The 18,446-nt window shown below is 40.9% G+C and overlaps 1 protein-coding gene across 1 annotated transcript; it reads left to right on the top strand.

Moving 5' to 3' along the window:
• The first annotated feature begins 1,935 nt into the window (after positions 1 to 1,935).
• On the top strand, positions 1,936 to 15,534 carry LOC137298229 (arsenite methyltransferase-like). The gene is made up of 10 exons (XM_067830401.1): positions 1,936 to 2,055; positions 3,128 to 4,199; positions 4,903 to 5,053; positions 5,457 to 5,587; positions 7,347 to 7,416; positions 7,943 to 8,024; positions 9,081 to 9,209; positions 9,871 to 10,013; positions 14,891 to 15,001; positions 15,372 to 15,534. The coding sequence occupies exons 2-10, from the start codon at positions 4,057 to 4,059 to the stop codon at positions 15,456 to 15,458; spliced, it is 1,047 nt and encodes a 348-aa protein (XP_067686502.1). The 5' UTR covers positions 1,936 to 2,055; positions 3,128 to 4,056; the 3' UTR covers positions 15,459 to 15,534.
• Positions 15,535 to 18,446: the final 2,912 nt, after the last annotated feature.

The raw sequence follows: 18,446 nt of genomic DNA, 5'->3' as shown, positions 1-18,446 counted from the left end.
TCCTTTGTACTTGGACGAAAGACACAGCCACACAGTAGTTCACCTTCTCTACTGAGATGAGTTTTGATTGGATCGAACGCAAATTCAGTGATAAATGTATTTACAAAACCCAACATCTCTATACACATTCGTTATGGATAACAACTTCTTCTAGTTTATATGATCCTGTTTGACAACGGTATATGAATCCATACTGAAAATACGCATCAAGTACAATAAAAAAAAGTTGTACCCATAAAGAATCTTACTTTCTTGTGACTCACCATGCTTCTAAAATGCCCATCAAGCAGATCATCTTTCTGTACACATAATGAGCCTTCAGCGTATGAGCAAATGATTGCACTTTTGAATCGCGATTGTACGCTTATAATTTTGCTTATTTGCAGCAGTGTATATTATACGTCATGAATAAGTGATAATTGTGTTTTAATTATGTTTGATTTTTTGGTTGCATGTGACATTTAACTGCGCTCCCTGTTTGCGTCCATGTGCCGGTAGACGACGGGAGTGTGGTGGTGAGGGGCACTTGTTCCAGGGATGGCCAAGACGGTGGCGTCTACTAATGCCTACAGGGACAAATAGATACAGTCTTAAATAAACAATTTTACGTACCAATGGTCACAAATTATACTGCCTCTACCATTTCACTGAAGTGGTAGGTCCCACTTCATTGTGCACTAATGCCTACGGGGAATACATAACACAGACATTAAATGACATTTTATAAGGCTTAATCATATCACTTTCATTTCTTCACACAAAATTATACTACATTACATATTATTGAATTATTAATTGGTGGGGTGGGGGACGGGCACCGTGCGGCATCTGCACCACCTTGTTTCTCTCAGTTTTCTCCAACTTCTGCTGCACTTTAACAAAAGCGAAAATGTTAGGGTGAGCCCTTTGCACAGTCTTGTTGAGGTGGGAATGCCAACCCTCGAGATGGTTGTTGTTCCTCGGGCCTTGCGTCTCGTGGTGGTTCCATATTCAGGCTAGGAACTTGGCATGGTCATCCTCCCAGGTGCTGGTGACGTAGTCGTGGAAGGCCTCCCTCTGTGCAATGGCAGGGGCGTCATTCATGATCTCGATCCAGGTGTCTTGAGCCATAGCCACTGGAAGGAGGGGAAGTGCTGCTGTTCTTTGCACCCAACTGCTGACTTCAGAATCCTGCTGGTTTGGCTTCACTGAAGCCGAGAGCCTGAACCTTCCTCCAGAGAGTGAAGTCCAGAGAGGTGGACACTTACCAAGGCAGCCATGAACACACTTCCATTGTATACAGGTCTGTCGTTGGTTCTTGAGTCTGTATCTGTATCAATCTAGTAGTATCTGCTGTCCTCCTTTCTGTGATGTGAAGTAGTCGACTTTCTTTGGGTTTGCCATGGTTAGCAAAGAAGCTTTTGATTACAAGCATTTTAAGTAAATACATTTCCTTCTCAATAAGAACAATCTCTCTCAATAAATTAAACATTTCCTTCTCACCTTGTTTTATCCCTCAGTATGTTTTCTACCCTTCGACTGTCATCCTCGATATCTCCAGGGTATACGTTCCGATAAGTCTCCACTATATCCTGGACGCATCTACGGCTCTGCCAGATTAATTTATTACCTCCCTTGACTGTCTTTTCATCCTGTCAGGTGTCTACGCTGGGAAGTTGAGCGAACCAATCACAACTTACTTTCGTTTTTTGAATTATCTAACCGATTATACTTGGCAACAGAAACCATGCAGAGGTTCTCTGGAAGAGGTAGAAGGCGTTCTTGCATATGCTGATTTAAAGTTTCGGACCTGTCAATTTGTTTGTATGATTTCCCTAAAATCTGGGACGCACTGTGGGCAAACCTTCGCAGTTGCGACCGCTACCTTTGTTGACTGGCAAGCTGTGTTATAACGGCGGCCTAGCTGATTGGCTACTGTGAGAAGGCGGAGCCAGCAAAGGGAGGTAAGAATTTTATCTGGCAGAGCCGTAGATGCGTCCAGGGTATAGTGGAGACTTATCGGAGCGTATACCCTGGAGATATCGAGGATGTTCGACTGTGTGAGATGTGAGATGAGTGAGTATAGCCTGCGCTAAGTGAGCTTTGTCCTCCACTCCGCTAATCCCATTGTAGGCATTAGTGCACACTAACCGGTACAGTCCACGCGTTGGCTGTCACAGCAATTTTTGTAGCTATTATTCCCTGTAGCTATTTGTCCCTGTAGGCATTAGTAGTCCAAACGGTCCAAGACAGCACTTTACTTGTTCAGCCAGGTGATAATACTCTTCAACTATATTCTGTCTCGAAAATGGTTGCTCGTGGGCTAATCGGGCTGATTCTCTTGGCCTTCTGGAGCATGATATTATATGAACCTTGATGCTGACTAGTGCTGGAATACTGCTTACGAATCACATCGCCTCATGATGATATCTTGTCACTGTCATTAACTGATGGTTCCTGTATTACGTCAGAGGCTAAGACTGTCATATTAACTTTGCATTTTATTAAACGCATTAACAGGCAACCAACGGCCGTGAATGTCATCTATACCTGTCTATGACTAACACTGACATTCTCTGGCTTCTTATTGATGTTGCTATTAGAACATAGAGGTTCGAATCACTGTTTGGATAATATTTTGTTTAAAATGAAAGTCTGGACTGATGCAGTCGTATATTGATTCTAAAGATTCAGATTATAACTATATCTTAATCGTAAAAACAATATACGATTGCAAAAGTCTAGATTTTAATTTTTAAAACTTATTGTAAAGCAGCTAGTGGAACCCCTGTGATGGGGGAACATTCTAAACAGTCTGCAGTTTAATCTGCTATTGAGAAGTCAATTAATACATGGCCGTGTATATGGGCTTGTCATTTATGTCAGATCTAGTTCAGAAAAGAAGGAATTAACAAGTATTTAATACGTTCCATGAAATGCCGAAAGAAAACTATGCCCCCATTAAGTCTCGTCGCCACGATGAGTAAGTGAGTTTGGTTTCACATTGTCCATGTGGGAATCGAACTTGGGTCTTCATCGTGACGAGCGAACGCTTTAACCACTAGGTTATCCCACCGCCCATGCCGCGATATAATTGTGATCCGAAGGTGCCGCATAGGACATCGTTATAGAATCATTTTCATTGCAGGGACAGGATTCCCCTTAACGTACTGCTTGTCACAGGCCTAACTTCCTTTGGGGTGTGCGATTTTGTACTGATTCACCGGATTTCATATAAACGCCTCTGAGGTTTTCAATACTGCATCTAAGAAAGTGATTTTGCATATCTGAAATAAGGTAAACTACAAGAAAATATATTGATCGTTTAGTATGAAGGTTTTGTTTTGAATGTCTGTTTCAACTGTTTACTGTGGTAACGCTCTGACAAATTTGTGATCTTGTTCACCTCTAGTATTCATGCGGTCCTTTTTTGTTTGTTGGTTTATTTGTTTTTTGAGTGTCTTTTTTGTAGCCGCTACGTCGCCAATACGACTCATAGCAGCATTGTGTCATGTATGTACTCCATAGAAGTATAAACCTTTGTCTGCATGTCAGGTACTCTGATAATTCATGTGAACACATTTTTCCGTTTTTAGTTGAACATCAGTGTACAGTCTTTATGCAATGTGTATCATGTAGGGAATTGTAAGCTTGAACCAAAAACACCCCAGATGTTGCGCAGTGTTCGATGTAGCAGATGCATCGATGAAACTGAGCTGAAGCAACTGATACCTGTGTGGAGTTATAAAGTCTCACTGTATTTGCTAGAGCAGCTGACGACAGCAGACTCGCTTCAGGAAAGAAGACACATCAGCGGAACTGGTTGACGTAAAGTGCTCTTCTTGATCTGCAGTATTACCATCGGCGGTTAAAGCACAGTTTGAGCTTGTATACTGTATTATAAACCTCGGCGGTTAAAGTACAGTTTGAGCGTGTATACCGTATTATAAACCTCGGCGGTTACAGCAGTTTATACCTACATAGCGTATTTTGATCCTTGGCGGTTAAAGTGTATTTATACAAACAGCCCACCCTAACAGCTAATACTGTATTTGAGGAAAAGTCCTACCAGAAAGGATGAGCGAAATTCACGGCTTTTTGAGAGACCTCTATGATTCTACTGCTGTAAAGTGCGACTTCATCTGCACTGTCAACAACTGGAACCTCACGCCCGACATCAAGAGCATCGTCTCCCAGATCCACCCTGAGACGATGAAGAGGTAATACCTTAGTTGTAATGTGTTGCCTATGTGTGAGATGAGAGCGTGATGTTCCCTCTGTCGGGACATGGTCTGTGTCTCAAGTCTGTGAAGTATAATCTTGTGTCTTTGTGGTGTAGGTCTGTGTCTCATGTCTGTGAAGTTTAATCCTGTGTCTTTGTGGTGTAGGTCTGAGTCTCATGGCTGTGAAGTGTAAACCTGTGTCTTTGTGGTGTAGGTCTGTGTCTCATGTCTGTGAAGTGTAAACCTGTGTCTCATATCTGTGAAGTGTAGGTCTGTGTCTCTTGTCTGTGAAGTGTAGGCCCGTGTCCCATGTCTGTGAAGTGTAGGCCTGTGTCTCATGTCTGTGAAGTGTAGGTCTGTGTCTCATGTCTGTGAAGTGTAATCCAGTGTATGTGTGGTGTAGGTCTGTGTCTCATGTCTGTGAAGCATAATCCTTTGTTTTTGCGGTGTAGGTCTGTGCCGCATGTGTGTGAAGTGTAATTCTGTGTCTTTGTGGTGTAGGTCTGAGTCTCATGTCTGTGAAATATAATCCTGTGTCTTTGTGGTGTAGGTCTGTGTCTCATGTCTGGGAAGTGTAGGTCTGTGTCTCATATGTCGTATCTGTGAAGTGTAGGTCTGTGTCTCATGTCTGTGAGGTGTAGGGGTTGAGAGCGCAATTCTCCCTCTACTCTTGTAACTGGACGCACATTCTTTCTTTCAGGTACTACGGCTGTGGACTCAACACCCCTGAAGGTATTGAAGGGAAACGTATCCTTGACATTGGATGTGGATCAGGCAGCCTCGTTTTCGTTCTCAGTAAATTAGTTGGTCCAACCGGAAGTGTAGTTGGTGTGGACATTTCACCTAAACTCGTAAGTGTCAACAGCACACAAGCATCCATCGTATAGAAGGATGTGGGTTAAGTAATATGTTATGAATGCACAACCAGATGTGACATTAATGTTCCCAGACACGGTTGTATGTTTGCAACAATTTTATAGCATGTTGTGTATCTCCGTTTATCCACATCCGTAATACCAGAGTCGATATATATACTTCACATTGGCTTATTTCTCTGTAAGACGAATTACTCATTCGGATGAATAGCACAAAACACAAATATATTCATTGTAAGTCGTAGTTCCTTGAAGTGGCTATAACAGTCCTGGTTCCACAAGGCTGGCACATTCGTAGAACAACGTAAACCATCTCTAGTTATGATAATAATAATCAATGCAACAATCTAAATTGAGTATTGCCATTTTGTATTATCAGATTACCGAGTGTAAGAACAGAGAGGACTATCACCGCGACAAATGGGGATACGACAAGAAAAATACAGAGTTCTTCGAAGGCAACGCCGAGGACATTTCCCAGCTGGAAGATCAAAGCTTTGATATCATTGTGTGAGTAAAACATGCATTCTCACTTATCACTTTCCTCAGACTGAAAAGTAACACATGATTGCCCCGTGGAGATAACCACAAATCACCTATAGTCTGAACATGTTGGGATGTTATTATTATCACCATACTCTCTATCAGCGTGACTGTTCACCGTCTTCACTGTCTGCACGAACATCTGCACGAGTCTGATATTGCCGAGCACTTGCTCTCGGTCACCTGTTACAAAGTAGACACCGTATCCGTGAAGTTCCGGGTTAAAATCGGCCTTCAGTGACCCATGCTTGTCGTAAGAGGTGTGTGTGTGTGTGCGTGCGTTCGTACGTGCGTGTGTGTGTGGAGGTGGGGGGTTGTTGTGATACATCATCTTACACTAGCTGCGTCAATAGATGCTCATGATGTCAGTCACTGGATTCTCTGGTCCCGACTTGACATGAAATGGCTGAATATTTGTGCATATGGCTTAAACAGCGAGAAAAACTTCAATCTATCGCTGAGGCCCTACCGTCACATACTGGTAACAAGAAAGTGTTAGAATTAAGACCTTTTTACCCTCTCTCATATGAACTCACACTTTGACTGCCATAAATATTTCTGAAAATATTTTGTTCATTTATATGATCGGTGTTATATCAAGTGACTTACTAAAGCTTTCAAAAACGTTATGCAGTCAACCTAGCTGATTTTGAAATGAGGCTTCAGGAACAATAATAATATCCGATACAATCATGCTTCATTTTAATTTGCGTTTTCGTGCTCATTTATTAATCATGATCTGGGTATTTGGCTGCCTTTCAATATACAGAGTATGCGGGTAATTGGGCTAGCTTTCTTGCTGATTATTACATATATACAGAACTACAGAAATTACTGATATATTTAAAGGTTCTGAGGTATGTTCTCGCTTTCATTTGAATAACCTAATATATATTACCAACCTCTCTCATCTTAATACGTGTTCGTCATTTATATTTGATCTGTGATCAGTGTAAGTAATCTTAGCCCCAGTGTTATTTGTTACACTCCTACATTGAGTCTAACAAAACCTGATCTGTGATAAACTGTTTATGAGAAACGACTGCACGTTGCCATGTTTATGTGCTCAAATAGAACCTCTCAATCTACATCACTTATTTTATATATTTTTGTGAAAAGCATCTTTTTTCAAATCAACACCGGAAGTCAAATTTGAGGAAAACATAAATCGTGGTCGTATAGTCTGTATTGCCCAATAAAGTATTATTTGAGATTGAGGTTGGAAATGTTTTTGTTTATGGAAAGGGAAGAAATCACACAGACATAACATTGAAATCGATATGCACGTGCACCATTCATGCATCCAGGCATAAACTGCCAGCATTCATGGCAATCGTTTACTTGTTTTCTGAACACAGGAAATATGCGAGGTTAACGAGAGATCAACGTCAAGCTCAAGTGCCGTTTCTTTTGCGTTACAGTATATTAACGCATATATTTTGTTGCTTTGTAAAACCTGCGATGCATGTGGCCATTAACAAATCCTGCAGAGTATGAAATGCAACGAATAGTATTTGGTTAAGCGAAAGTTGAAAAGTCAGATCATCATTAGATCGGATTTTATAATCAGAATACATTTTGCTCGATCAAATATTTCGACCGGATTGAGCAGATATACGAATTTTGAGTAAACATGTGACATATCTTGGCTGCAGACACGACAAGCAACATCAATCGTTACTTCAAGAGATCGATCTGTATTTGTTAACAATTTAAACATTAACAGATCCAATGGCGTGTTTTGCTTGATACCAGACAAGTCCAAAGCGTTTGCCGAAGCCTTCAGATTGATAAAGGTAAGTATTAAATACACAATATATGAAACCTAAACCACAATTGTCAAATTTACCCCCTTGAATACCAAGCAAGGTATTTTTACATACATTTGTTATATTTTCGAACGTAGAATGCGTAAAATTTCGAATTTGAAAATTGTAAAATCTCTGAATGGATATTCAGCTGTTCGGTGATATGGCATCGGTGGAGCCTCATATTCAAAGTTAAATGATCGAATTCAAGGATCAAACCTTTGATCTGAATACATGTTTGGGTTTTGTCCTCATTGTTTACCATAAAGTTCAATCGCTTTATGAGCAATACAATCACATACACATATTTTGTACTATTTATTACACTGACATCCCTAAAGATGATGAGGAAACAACCATTGCTTGGTTCGAAAGTATTGTTGTAGAATTGTGTATGGCAGTTCAGCATTCACATCTCTCAGTTTATCATTGACCAGCCACAAAAGTGAAATGTCTGGACCCCAGTGGAGGAATAAGGCTTCAAAATACTAACTTCCATTGTTTGCTGATTCAGGATGGTGGTGAGTTCTACTTGAATGACATCTACGCTGAAAAACCTGCCCCCGCCGAGCTGAAGGATGATCTGAAATTTTGGGGTGAGGTAGCGTGCTGTCAGTGTGTAACAGTATAGTTTTGTCTGTTGTGAAACGCCTGACAAGTATTCCAGAATTAAGACAATGGCCTGTAAGTAAGCTGACTGATTGATTTATCATGATACACAGTCAACTTGATTATCGAACCTGACCACCCGGTTGTTGAGACGCGTCGCAGAACAAGCATCATGTCAGGCCGCAGTTACGTAGATCAGGCGTTGACGGATATTGGCAGATACACTCCAGTCATCTGTGTGTATTTCCGTGTACTTCCGTGTCGACAACACGATAACAGGCCTCATATATACATTCAGTCATATCCTGAAAGTCCGAGCTCATAAGACCATCGCCACTAACGTGGAATGCTCTGAAACAGTAGTTGTCTCGTGTTTACATTTTTTTCAAAGGGAGGTAAGTCTAAAGAACTACCGTAAAGGACTGCCGATAAAATACTAATGGCACTAACCATTTTTGATACGAAATGTGGCCCATAATAATTATTATTCAAAACAATAACGTTGTGAGCCAATAATAATTATGACATAATTAATAATACAATTTACAGAAAATACACTCTCGTAACAATTTCTTGCGGTCTCTTCAAATCCGATCACAACCCGTGAAGAGCTCCGTTAGAACTGATCTTCAGCAACCCATGATTGACGTAAGAGGCGACTAACTGGATCGGGTGGTCAGGATAGCTGACTTCATTGACACATGTCATCGTATTTCAGTTGTAAAGATCGTTGCTCGTGCTATTGATCACTGGATTGTCTGGGCCAGACATGATTATTGCAGAGAGCCTACCTTTAACTGGAACATTGCTGAGAGCAGCGTTAGACAACTTACCAACACATTATCATTGATCAGTAGTATTGGAACAAGTGGTGACACGTGTAAATATCCTTTTGACTTTACGATTGGTTCATTTTGGTTGTCAGGGAAAGTTGTGACATGAATATTTCACCGCACCCAATTTTGTAGGTGAAACGTTTAAGATTCCAAAGGACCTTTGTTTCATTCTTCTTTGTGTGAGTGAGTGGTTCGATGTCGTTGTAGACTGGGCTGTGACTGGCTCCCAGCTGCCAAGAGAGTTGTTGTCCTCGGCCAAGAAAGTGTGGTTCACCCAGCCACACCTCACTTCCGTCGCACCTCTCGACATGATCGACAGTTTCAAGCAATCACTACGTGAGTAGTAATGTTACTCTGGCATCACTGTCTTCAGTCTTGTAGCCCAGAAGAATTACATAATGTGCATTACCTTAGCACTAGTAGTGGTGGTGGTAGTTGTGGTGGTGGTGGTGGTGGTGGTAGTAGTAGTAGTGGTAGTAGTGGTAGTGGTGGTAGTGGTGGTGGTGGTGGTAGTGGTGATGGTAGTAGTGGTGGTGGTAGTTGTAGTAGTGGTAGTGGTGGTAGTAGTGGTGGTAGTGGTGGTAGTGGTGGTAGTGTTGGTGGTGGTGGTGGTAGTGATGGTGGTGGTGGTAGTAGTAGTAGTGGTGGTGGTGGTGGTGGTGGTGGTGGTGATGGTAGTAGTGGTGGTGGTAGTTGTAGTAGTGGTAGTGGTGGTTGTAGTGGTGGTAGTGGTGGTGGTGGTGGTGGTGGTGGTGATGGTAGTAGTGGTGGTGGTAGTTGTAGTAGTGGTAGTAGTGGTGGTAGTGGTGGTGGTGATGGTAGTAGTGGTGGTGGTAGTTGTAGTAGTGGTAGTAGTGGTGGTAGTGGTGGTAGTAGTGGTGGTAGTGGTGGTGGTGATGGTAGTACTGGTGGTGGTAGTTGTAGTAGTGTTAGTAATAGTGGTGGGAGTAGTTTCGTGTGGTAACTCAGATGAACGTTTCAACGTTTACATCATCAGCCGGAAGAAGGTACCTTTGCGCGAGCAACCGGATGTTTCGTTTGGGAAGCGGAAGTGACAGGGGAGCAGCTTCTGTGACGTACAAAGGAAACATCAAAGGGTGCAAGTCGGAGTTGAAATGGGACGTCAATATTACCTTTAAGGTGAGAGGTGTGATACAAAACCTTTCGTCATATGTGTACGTGTTTGATATGCACACATGTACACATAGTGTTTCCGTGTCCAGGACAAACAGTAAAATACGCATCATTATACATGGCATAATGGACAACGAGGACGTCCTCTTGGATCTATGTGAGATTTATGTACAGGACAGATAGTCAGTAGTTTGACATCCCCAAGGCACCAGATGTTTGCACCTCACTGGTGTATTTCAGTTCGCGTTAAAACTCTAAATGCTTAGATTATAGTCATACAATCAGAGATTGGTTATGGACATATATTCGTTGCATGGTGAAAAACGGCGCATCCAACACATTCTGGTTGTGTGTCGGTAATCTCTAAATGGGCAAGGATCCACACTGGCCACATGACACTAGAGGACGCGAGTACTACGTGTTGTGTGATCATTAAATTGCACATAGTTTAATATAACATAAGTATGACATATGCTATTTACATTTGGCACGTCTTATTGCAAATTCCATTTTGGCCAGTATCTGTGTGTGTGTATTTGTGCGTGCATGTGCGTGCTAAGCTTCTTCTACATAAACAAGAGATCCCAATATTAATAACTGCCTTCGTCACAGACTTCATGTATCTATGGACATTTCAAAAATACAATGTTCTTCAAAATGTTGATTACACATTGATAACCTCCCGTATTTCAAACTCTACTTGTGTTATCTGCACTCGATTTATCAGGTGCAGCAGAGAGCCTGGTAGTGGATAAAATACGTTTCCACTAGTTATCAATTTCTATGTAAATGTGATGGTAAAAATACCGTCAACACCTGATAGGATCGGCGTTTAGTGGAAGGTGCTTTGCATGCAGTGTTAATGGAACTTGGTAGGCATGACTTGCTGTGCATGTCACTGGAAATGTTTCCGTATTCGCACACTGATGTCATCCCACTTACTTTTTCACTGACGTAAATAGTAAAATACATCTGACCAGTGATAATGAACTTTTTGCTAGATTAAACACCACCAGAATAAAAACTGTTTATATTTTCACGGCATTACATTACAGTTGATTGCGCACATGCATTGCTTTGAACATGCACTGTAAACCATATCTTTGAAATAACAAATCACAGAACATTTACAAAGTAACATCTGCTTGCCTGTAGAATGCTTTGAAAGCAAATCTCAGTCACCGCCACATTAGTCTGTCGTACAGACCCTGAAGTATATATATCCAAGACAGCCCACGCAAGTCTAGAAAATGTGGCAAGTCTCAGGGCTCCATTTCATTATATTATTTTTTTTTCACTATGAACGTTTTTACAGTAAAATATGTTCATTTCAGAGACTAGCTGTTAGTCTACCACCACATATTAGCGCCGATAAGTCTTGGGTAGACTGGCGCAAGTCTCTAATACGTTTTATCACAAACCGTTCATGCACTACCCCGCGTTAGACTAACTAGACAGTATTGTCATACAATAACGAGTTTCAACGAGTTTAACCTCTAGGATCGGCTTAAAGCAATGCTAGGCTGCATTCAAACATGTGATGACCCACATTGCTCTAGCGAGGAGGGGCTATCATGTTTCTGTCGACTGTTACACTGACGAGAGACAGCACTGAGTGTATGCGTACGAGGCCGTTCCCAGTGTTACCAGAGACCATATAATAGGGGCCGTTACCCAAGGGGTGGTGAGTCACCAACTTCGACTGTAGATCTAGACTGGGTGTCTAGACGGATGAGGTCACGCCGGTGCTTTTTCGTTCATAAACCAAGCGTTTTCCAAGGTCACGGTGAGGTTACGCAGGTGTTTGATGACGTCATAAAAAATGGGACTGTTTCACCATATATACACAACAAATGATGAAAGAAAGGACGTCAGTATTTTTACCTTTCCTCGCACAATTTGGAGTAGAGTTTGCTTGTCCATAGCAGGGAGCCTATATAGAGGGGGAGAAGAAACTCCTGGAAAAGCCACTGAACGTATGTCTCGGATCGTTACGTAACCAGAGTAGCCAATATGGTCGTCTTAAGATTTAAGATTGAGCCCGGTTTATTTTCAACAGCTGATTAAGTTACATGAGTGTTGTAACATCTGAAATCCAACGTGTAGAAGACAGGTTAACTATTTTGTCACTTCAGTTTAAGTCAAATAATTGGTATTAGTGTCCGTATTAGGACAGTAGATTTGTAGTAAAGTTTCAAGTTGGTAAGTTATAGCTCACTGGCTTCTATTCTCGATTCACCACGAAGATAGATTAAATTGCGCCGATAAAAACATCTTTCACACATTCTTTTAATTTTTAGAAGGAGAACATACCTTTAGTTGAAAGGTATTTGCAAGTAATAGTGACAGTTTCATGACTTAAAAAATTGTTAGGGTGTGTTTGAGATGTGTGAAAAATATGACATTTCTCCATTGAAATGCTACTCGCCGTTGTTTGAGTATTCCTAGTTACTTCCTCAAAAACATCTTTCACATGCACCTTTAATTCATATGAGGGGAATATGCTATCAGGTGAAATGTGTTTGCAAGTAATAGTGATGGTTTCATAATATAAAAAAAAAGAATGTTAGTGTGTATTTGAGGTGTGAGAAAAATATGACATATTGCCAATCTGATCTGATTCGCCATTGATGCTTGAGGGTGATAGTTCAATAACTTCTTTTTTTCTTGTTGATCTTATTATTTGACAAAACTGGAAACGTGTTTTAGAACGCTTTGTGGGCGTACTTTTGCGTTTTTTAACATGTTTTGGGAGGGAAGGCCGCGGTGTATCATTTATTCTTTCATTCATTCGAATATGGTCGACATCATCTGGCCAGTATGAAGATTTGTACGGGTCAAGTGGCAGTCGAGCACAGGAATGAACTGCATGATGACGATTTCTAACCGTCCGTCCCGTAGGAATTTCGAGAAGCCTGATGAAAACTGGCCGAAATTTGTTTCTTTTTTTAGATTGATTCGTAGAGCTTGTGTCAGATCAACCGAGGCTATGCTACCGAATAGAGTCGATAATCAAACATTTGGTATTGTTGGTATCGGTTCCGTCATCTACCCATCAAATACTATGAAGCTTGGCCTCAGCACAGCAACCTCTGCCAGTTTTCACAATTCCTGTAGTAACAGTAATAGTGCATTTAAATTGCGCGAATACTCCACGCTCATTGCATGCTCGAAGCGCTCATTAATTAAAAATCTAGTTAAGAAAAGCTGGATCTTCAGAATGGTTCTGAAGAATTTGAATGTTGATGAAGTTGATTCAATTTTGTCGCTGTCGTGTAGGAGAAAGAGCGATACCCATAGCTTGTAGTCTTAGTTTTCAGGACACGGAGATGTGCTTGAGATCTGAGTGTTCTAAGTGGTCTATAAAGCTGCAGTAGCTCACACAGACATTCTGGTGCATCACTACGAATGCATTTGCATGCAAGGCACAGGACTTTGTAGGAAAGGCGTTCTTTTGCTGGAAGCCAATGAAAAATGGGCGTTATATGCTCAAGTTTTCACGTAAGAGTCACAATTATTGGGCGGTATTTTGTATATTTTGTAACCAGAAGATCCTCCGTGCGTTGCGGACACCTCCTTTCCGGTTCATACAGTGTCAAGGAATACAATCTTACAACTTACTATATATCACTGCGGTAGAATTGTACACTGAAATGATGGTCAACAGTGATTTAGAGTCCCTCAAAGTGCAAACTATCGTGTGTTTTGATGGAGTGTTTACAGAGCATTGTCACTAACATATATCCAGTTCTGGATATATGGTCCACAGTCATTTAGAGTCCCTCAAAGTGCAAAATATCGTGTGTTTTGATGGAGTGCTTACAGAGCATTATCACTAACATATATCCAGTTCTGGATATATGGTCCACAGTCATTTAGAGTGCGTCAAAGTGCAAAATATCGTGTGTTTTGATGGAGTGTTTACAGAGCATTATCACTAGCATATATCCAGTTCTGGATATATGGTCCACGGTCATTTAGAGTCCCTCAAAGTGCAAAATATCGTGTGTTTTGATGGAGCGTTTACAGAGCATTATCACTAACATATATCCAGTTCTGGATATATGGTCCACAGTCATTTAGAGTCCCTCAAAGTGCAAACTATCGTGTGTTTTGATGGAGTGTTTACAGAGCATTGTCACTAACATATATCCAGTTCTGGATATATGGTCCACAGTCATTTAGAGTCCCTCAAAGTGCAAAATATCGTGTGTTTTGATGGAGTGCTTACAGAGCATTATCACTAACATATATCCAGTTCTGGATATATGGTCCACAGTCATTTAGAGTGCCTCAAAGTGCAAAATATCGTGTGTTTTGATGGAGTGTTTACAGAGCATTATCACTAGCATATATCCAGTTCTGGATATATGGTCCACAGTCATTTAGAGTCCCTCAAAGTGCAAAATATCGTGTGTTTTGATGGAGTGTTTACAGAGCATTATCACTAACATATATCCAGTTCTGGATATATGGTCCACAGTCATTTAGAGTCCCTCAAAGTGCAAAATATCGTGTGTTTTGATGAAGTGATTACAGAACATTTATCACTAGCATATATCCAGTTCTTAACTCAAGTAGTATATCTTGTAGCGGGCAGGACGTCATATTAACATTACTCTCAAATTAACCACTGGTTAACTTAGAGATACAGCTTGATATGTCAGAACTATTCCAACCACTGTCGTAATGAATCCGCTTTGTGGAGCATATTAACTTCTTTAGTAAAATTGTCTTCTTAAAAGGGAAGTCTGTTGGTCGGAGAGTTCGCTCGTCATATCTGTTTGATCTTAGCATAGACTTTTAATTTCTGATGTCAATATTGCCGCTGCATCAGTGCATTTTACATGTTAGCAACAGAAAATGGTCATTCTATATTTCAGACTGGTGAAGCAGTACAAGTGGACGGGGAACTGGCAACTATCTTGGCCAGTACTCGCTACAGGAAATTCTTTGACTTTGAAGGCACTTCCCTTCATGTCGAAACAAGGCGGGTAAGTTCTTCTCCATATGATATTTAGTGTTAGGATCTGGTGGGTGAATGACTTTATTTCCCACGTGCTATTGAGGAACTAATTGTTAAAGTTCACTGTTCACTACATTGAACAATCGGGAAAAACTCATACATATAGACATTATACAAATTTTACGATATGTTGCAAACGTAAATAAATATTCAAACTGTCGACTCTATCTGAAAACACTAAAAATATCCCTGCCACGGGACTTTAATGTATCTGAATTATTGAAATGAAGGCAACCATTGCTGTGTCTGTCCAGTGTAGACATATACTGCTGCTCCACGATCACCCTTTGTTCGATGTGAAAGAAGCGATGTGGCGACGGTTTACCCTTATGTTTCAGTGTCAGAACCCCTTTGTTTACCTGGACCAGCTGTCATCCCAAGGTAAACATATCCCTTGTATCTTCACTATGGGGCTATACCAGTGATGTCAGAACCCTACCTGGAAAACTTGATTTCAGTCTGTGCCACACGGTCCATCCAATAAACGTTGGTTGAATCATTTTTCGGGTTTTCATTCAATATTTGTCTTACTTGTTCGTTTATTCTTTACATTGTATTTTCGGGACTAATGGTTCATAGTACGAACACCAGTGGAGAGCATACAATTCCTGATAAAACTATGTTGGACCAACAATGGCATGACGCGGTAATTATAAGCAACATTCTACCATGACTAAAGAAAATACTGGATTCTGATTGGTTGTTCAGAAAAATCAGACGGTATCAATTTTGGATTGATGCTCATCTGATTTTAATCCGTTTCACCGCGCATTAACAAGTGTTATTGTGAGAACTACTTCCGTTTGACCACAATGATGGCGGATCATAACAACAGCTCAGTGGATTTTCACGCGGAAACTTTCTACAAATGCAATTCACAATTTTGAATTGAAAATGCGTCAGATTTCACGACGCTTCACTACGCGTGTATATACAACAATGCCGTACTACTTCAGCTTGACCACTAACATGGCTGATATCAATACAATAGACATCATGGAATTAAATAGAACATTTATTAAAACTGAAAAAATACAATTATATGATTTTTTCCTCCACACTTATCTGAGAATTTCACTATCATATTACCCTATATTATAAAACATATTCATTTAGAACACACAGCCCATAACATAAACAACGTCTAACATATATGTCAGAATGCCTTGCACAAATACAAAATTGTGCAGGAAAATGCTAGTAAACATTTACCTACCTGGAAAATGGTATATTTGTTTCCGTTTGACTGGGAAATTCGCAAGATTACGGTCTGGCGAAACGCCAAATTTATTCTACTCATACTCCATCATGTTTCGCTGTGCATCGTTCACAATAATATATGTTCAAAATTGAATCACCAGAGTTCTGCTCTTCCCGAAAGGCAGTCACTGTGTTCGTACACTGAAAAAAGCTTGGCCTCAATCCATCCCCGAATGATAAGAACAAAGTTTCAAGGAATCCAAAGTTTCAAGGAGTCCCACATTTTGACAAAGCAGCACTGTCAGTCTTTCGTCGCATGATGGGGTACATGAAAGCACGACCGACACTCGCCTAACGTAAAAATCAACAGTTTTTGATACGTTACAGGTCTTAGGTCTATTCTTCTATTCTGGAGGGTTCTGATTCGACAGCCAGTGAAGTATTTTCCACTTACAAGTCAAATTTTAAACTTTCGCAAAATGTAAACACTGTCTCCTCCGCCATTTCAAACTATTGCGTGACCAGAGGGATGGAGAAGGGGTAGGGGTACCGTATCACGGCAAAGAAAACAATATGTTCGTTTCAGTCGTGAAGAGTTGGGATTATAAAAGCAAGCTAAATATTGTACAATGTTGATTTGGTGTGAGAAACTGTTAATTGAAAACTGTTCATTACGTTGTGCTACGGCACACATGCAGGTCGTGATATATAAAACGGGCACAGCATAGAGAACACGTTTGTATATCCAGAAACAACACGTGTTGATTACATTTAATACGAACAACGTCACCTGTGCATCACAGAACCATTCATCTGCCCCAAAGCAATCAGTGTTGGGTTTTCTATTTACATATAGGTGGGCCTGTGGTTTGTTATTGCAAAATTTTGACTAAACAGTTTTTCAACTGGAGACTTGTGACATTTGTTTAAAGAGGGCGATTGGTTGGACCTCATAATGTCTGACAAGAAGGAAAGTTTTGCCACTGGAAACTTGCACTTATCCGACTTGTCATCCTTCTTGTCATACAGTCTTTTGGAGATTTTCTGTTCTTCTTATACTGTCTTCTGGGAATCCTTCGCGTCACATACAACCTCCTCGAGAGTTTCTTTCAGCATAATAAGGTGCTATCATGTTGTTTTAGCAAATACCCAGGGCCCACTTGCACCAAGCGATCTTGGCGCTATCTACAACTACCTTAAGCCTATAACTTGTTTGAGTGGCATTTTAGAAGTTGAGGTGTACACATAGGACAAATTCATATGGATAACAACTTGCGCAATCACGCAATAAAGAGGTTCTTATCCATAATGACAACGGTACAAGAATCTGTACCGAAACGTCGCAATCACGCAATAAAGAAGTTGTTATCCATAACAATTTGTCCTATTTGTAGCTTAAGCCTATGTTGGAGTATTTGAGTAACAATCATTGTAGCGCTAAGACTGCTTTGTGCAAGTGTGCCCACCGGTATCCCCGCATGGATCACCACGCATGTATTAACACGGGAAAACTGAGCAAAGTTTAACCAATATTTTACAACGGTATGTTTTATTGAAAACTGGAAATTTACAGACCAACTGACCACGATCCTCAATGTTAAACCTGTCAGGGGTCACAGTGATAACGAGTATCGGACTTAATCCGTGTCCAGTATCTCTAAAGCTAACAGAGCCTAGGTACAATGCATGTATCTGTCTTTGCGGCTGTTTGTGGTTCACGCTGGTCAAATCACGTGCGTGCCATGTATACCCTCATAGCATACTCAAGACTGGCCATCGATGCCTTGGTCCATCTATATGACATAATAAGATTTATAAGATTTATCTGTTAACGCGATTATCTTCGAAAGCTGGAATAGGTATAAAATAACGATGGCCGTCACAAATCAGGGGGTGGCTTTCTAGTAAAAGGATTCAGTCCTGTGTGTTGTGTGGGTTGGTTGCGCCACTGGTACCTCTGCTGAACGAGTTGAAACTTCAGCTCGCTCTTGATAAGCGACAGAGGACCAAAAGTAGCCATGACGGCTCACCAACCCACACACATGACAACACCGGACACAGGACCCAGACGACGCATCCACAGACGACCCCCTCATTCCACCACAGAACCGGATGGAACAGACGAGCAACTGGAGGATCCCACAAACCAGTGTTCCGGGCACCAACGCTATAGGTACTCCTTCAGGCACTATATGTGGGAAATTACTCCCTAC

Source organism: Haliotis asinina, chromosome 10 (genome assembly GCF_037392515.1).
Source record: "Haliotis asinina isolate JCU_RB_2024 chromosome 10, JCU_Hal_asi_v2, whole genome shotgun sequence".
NCBI lineage: Eukaryota > Metazoa > Mollusca > Gastropoda > Lepetellida > Haliotidae > Haliotis > Haliotis asinina.
Note: the sequence above shows the minus strand (reverse complement) of the source record. Positions and strands in the feature narration are given on the sequence as shown.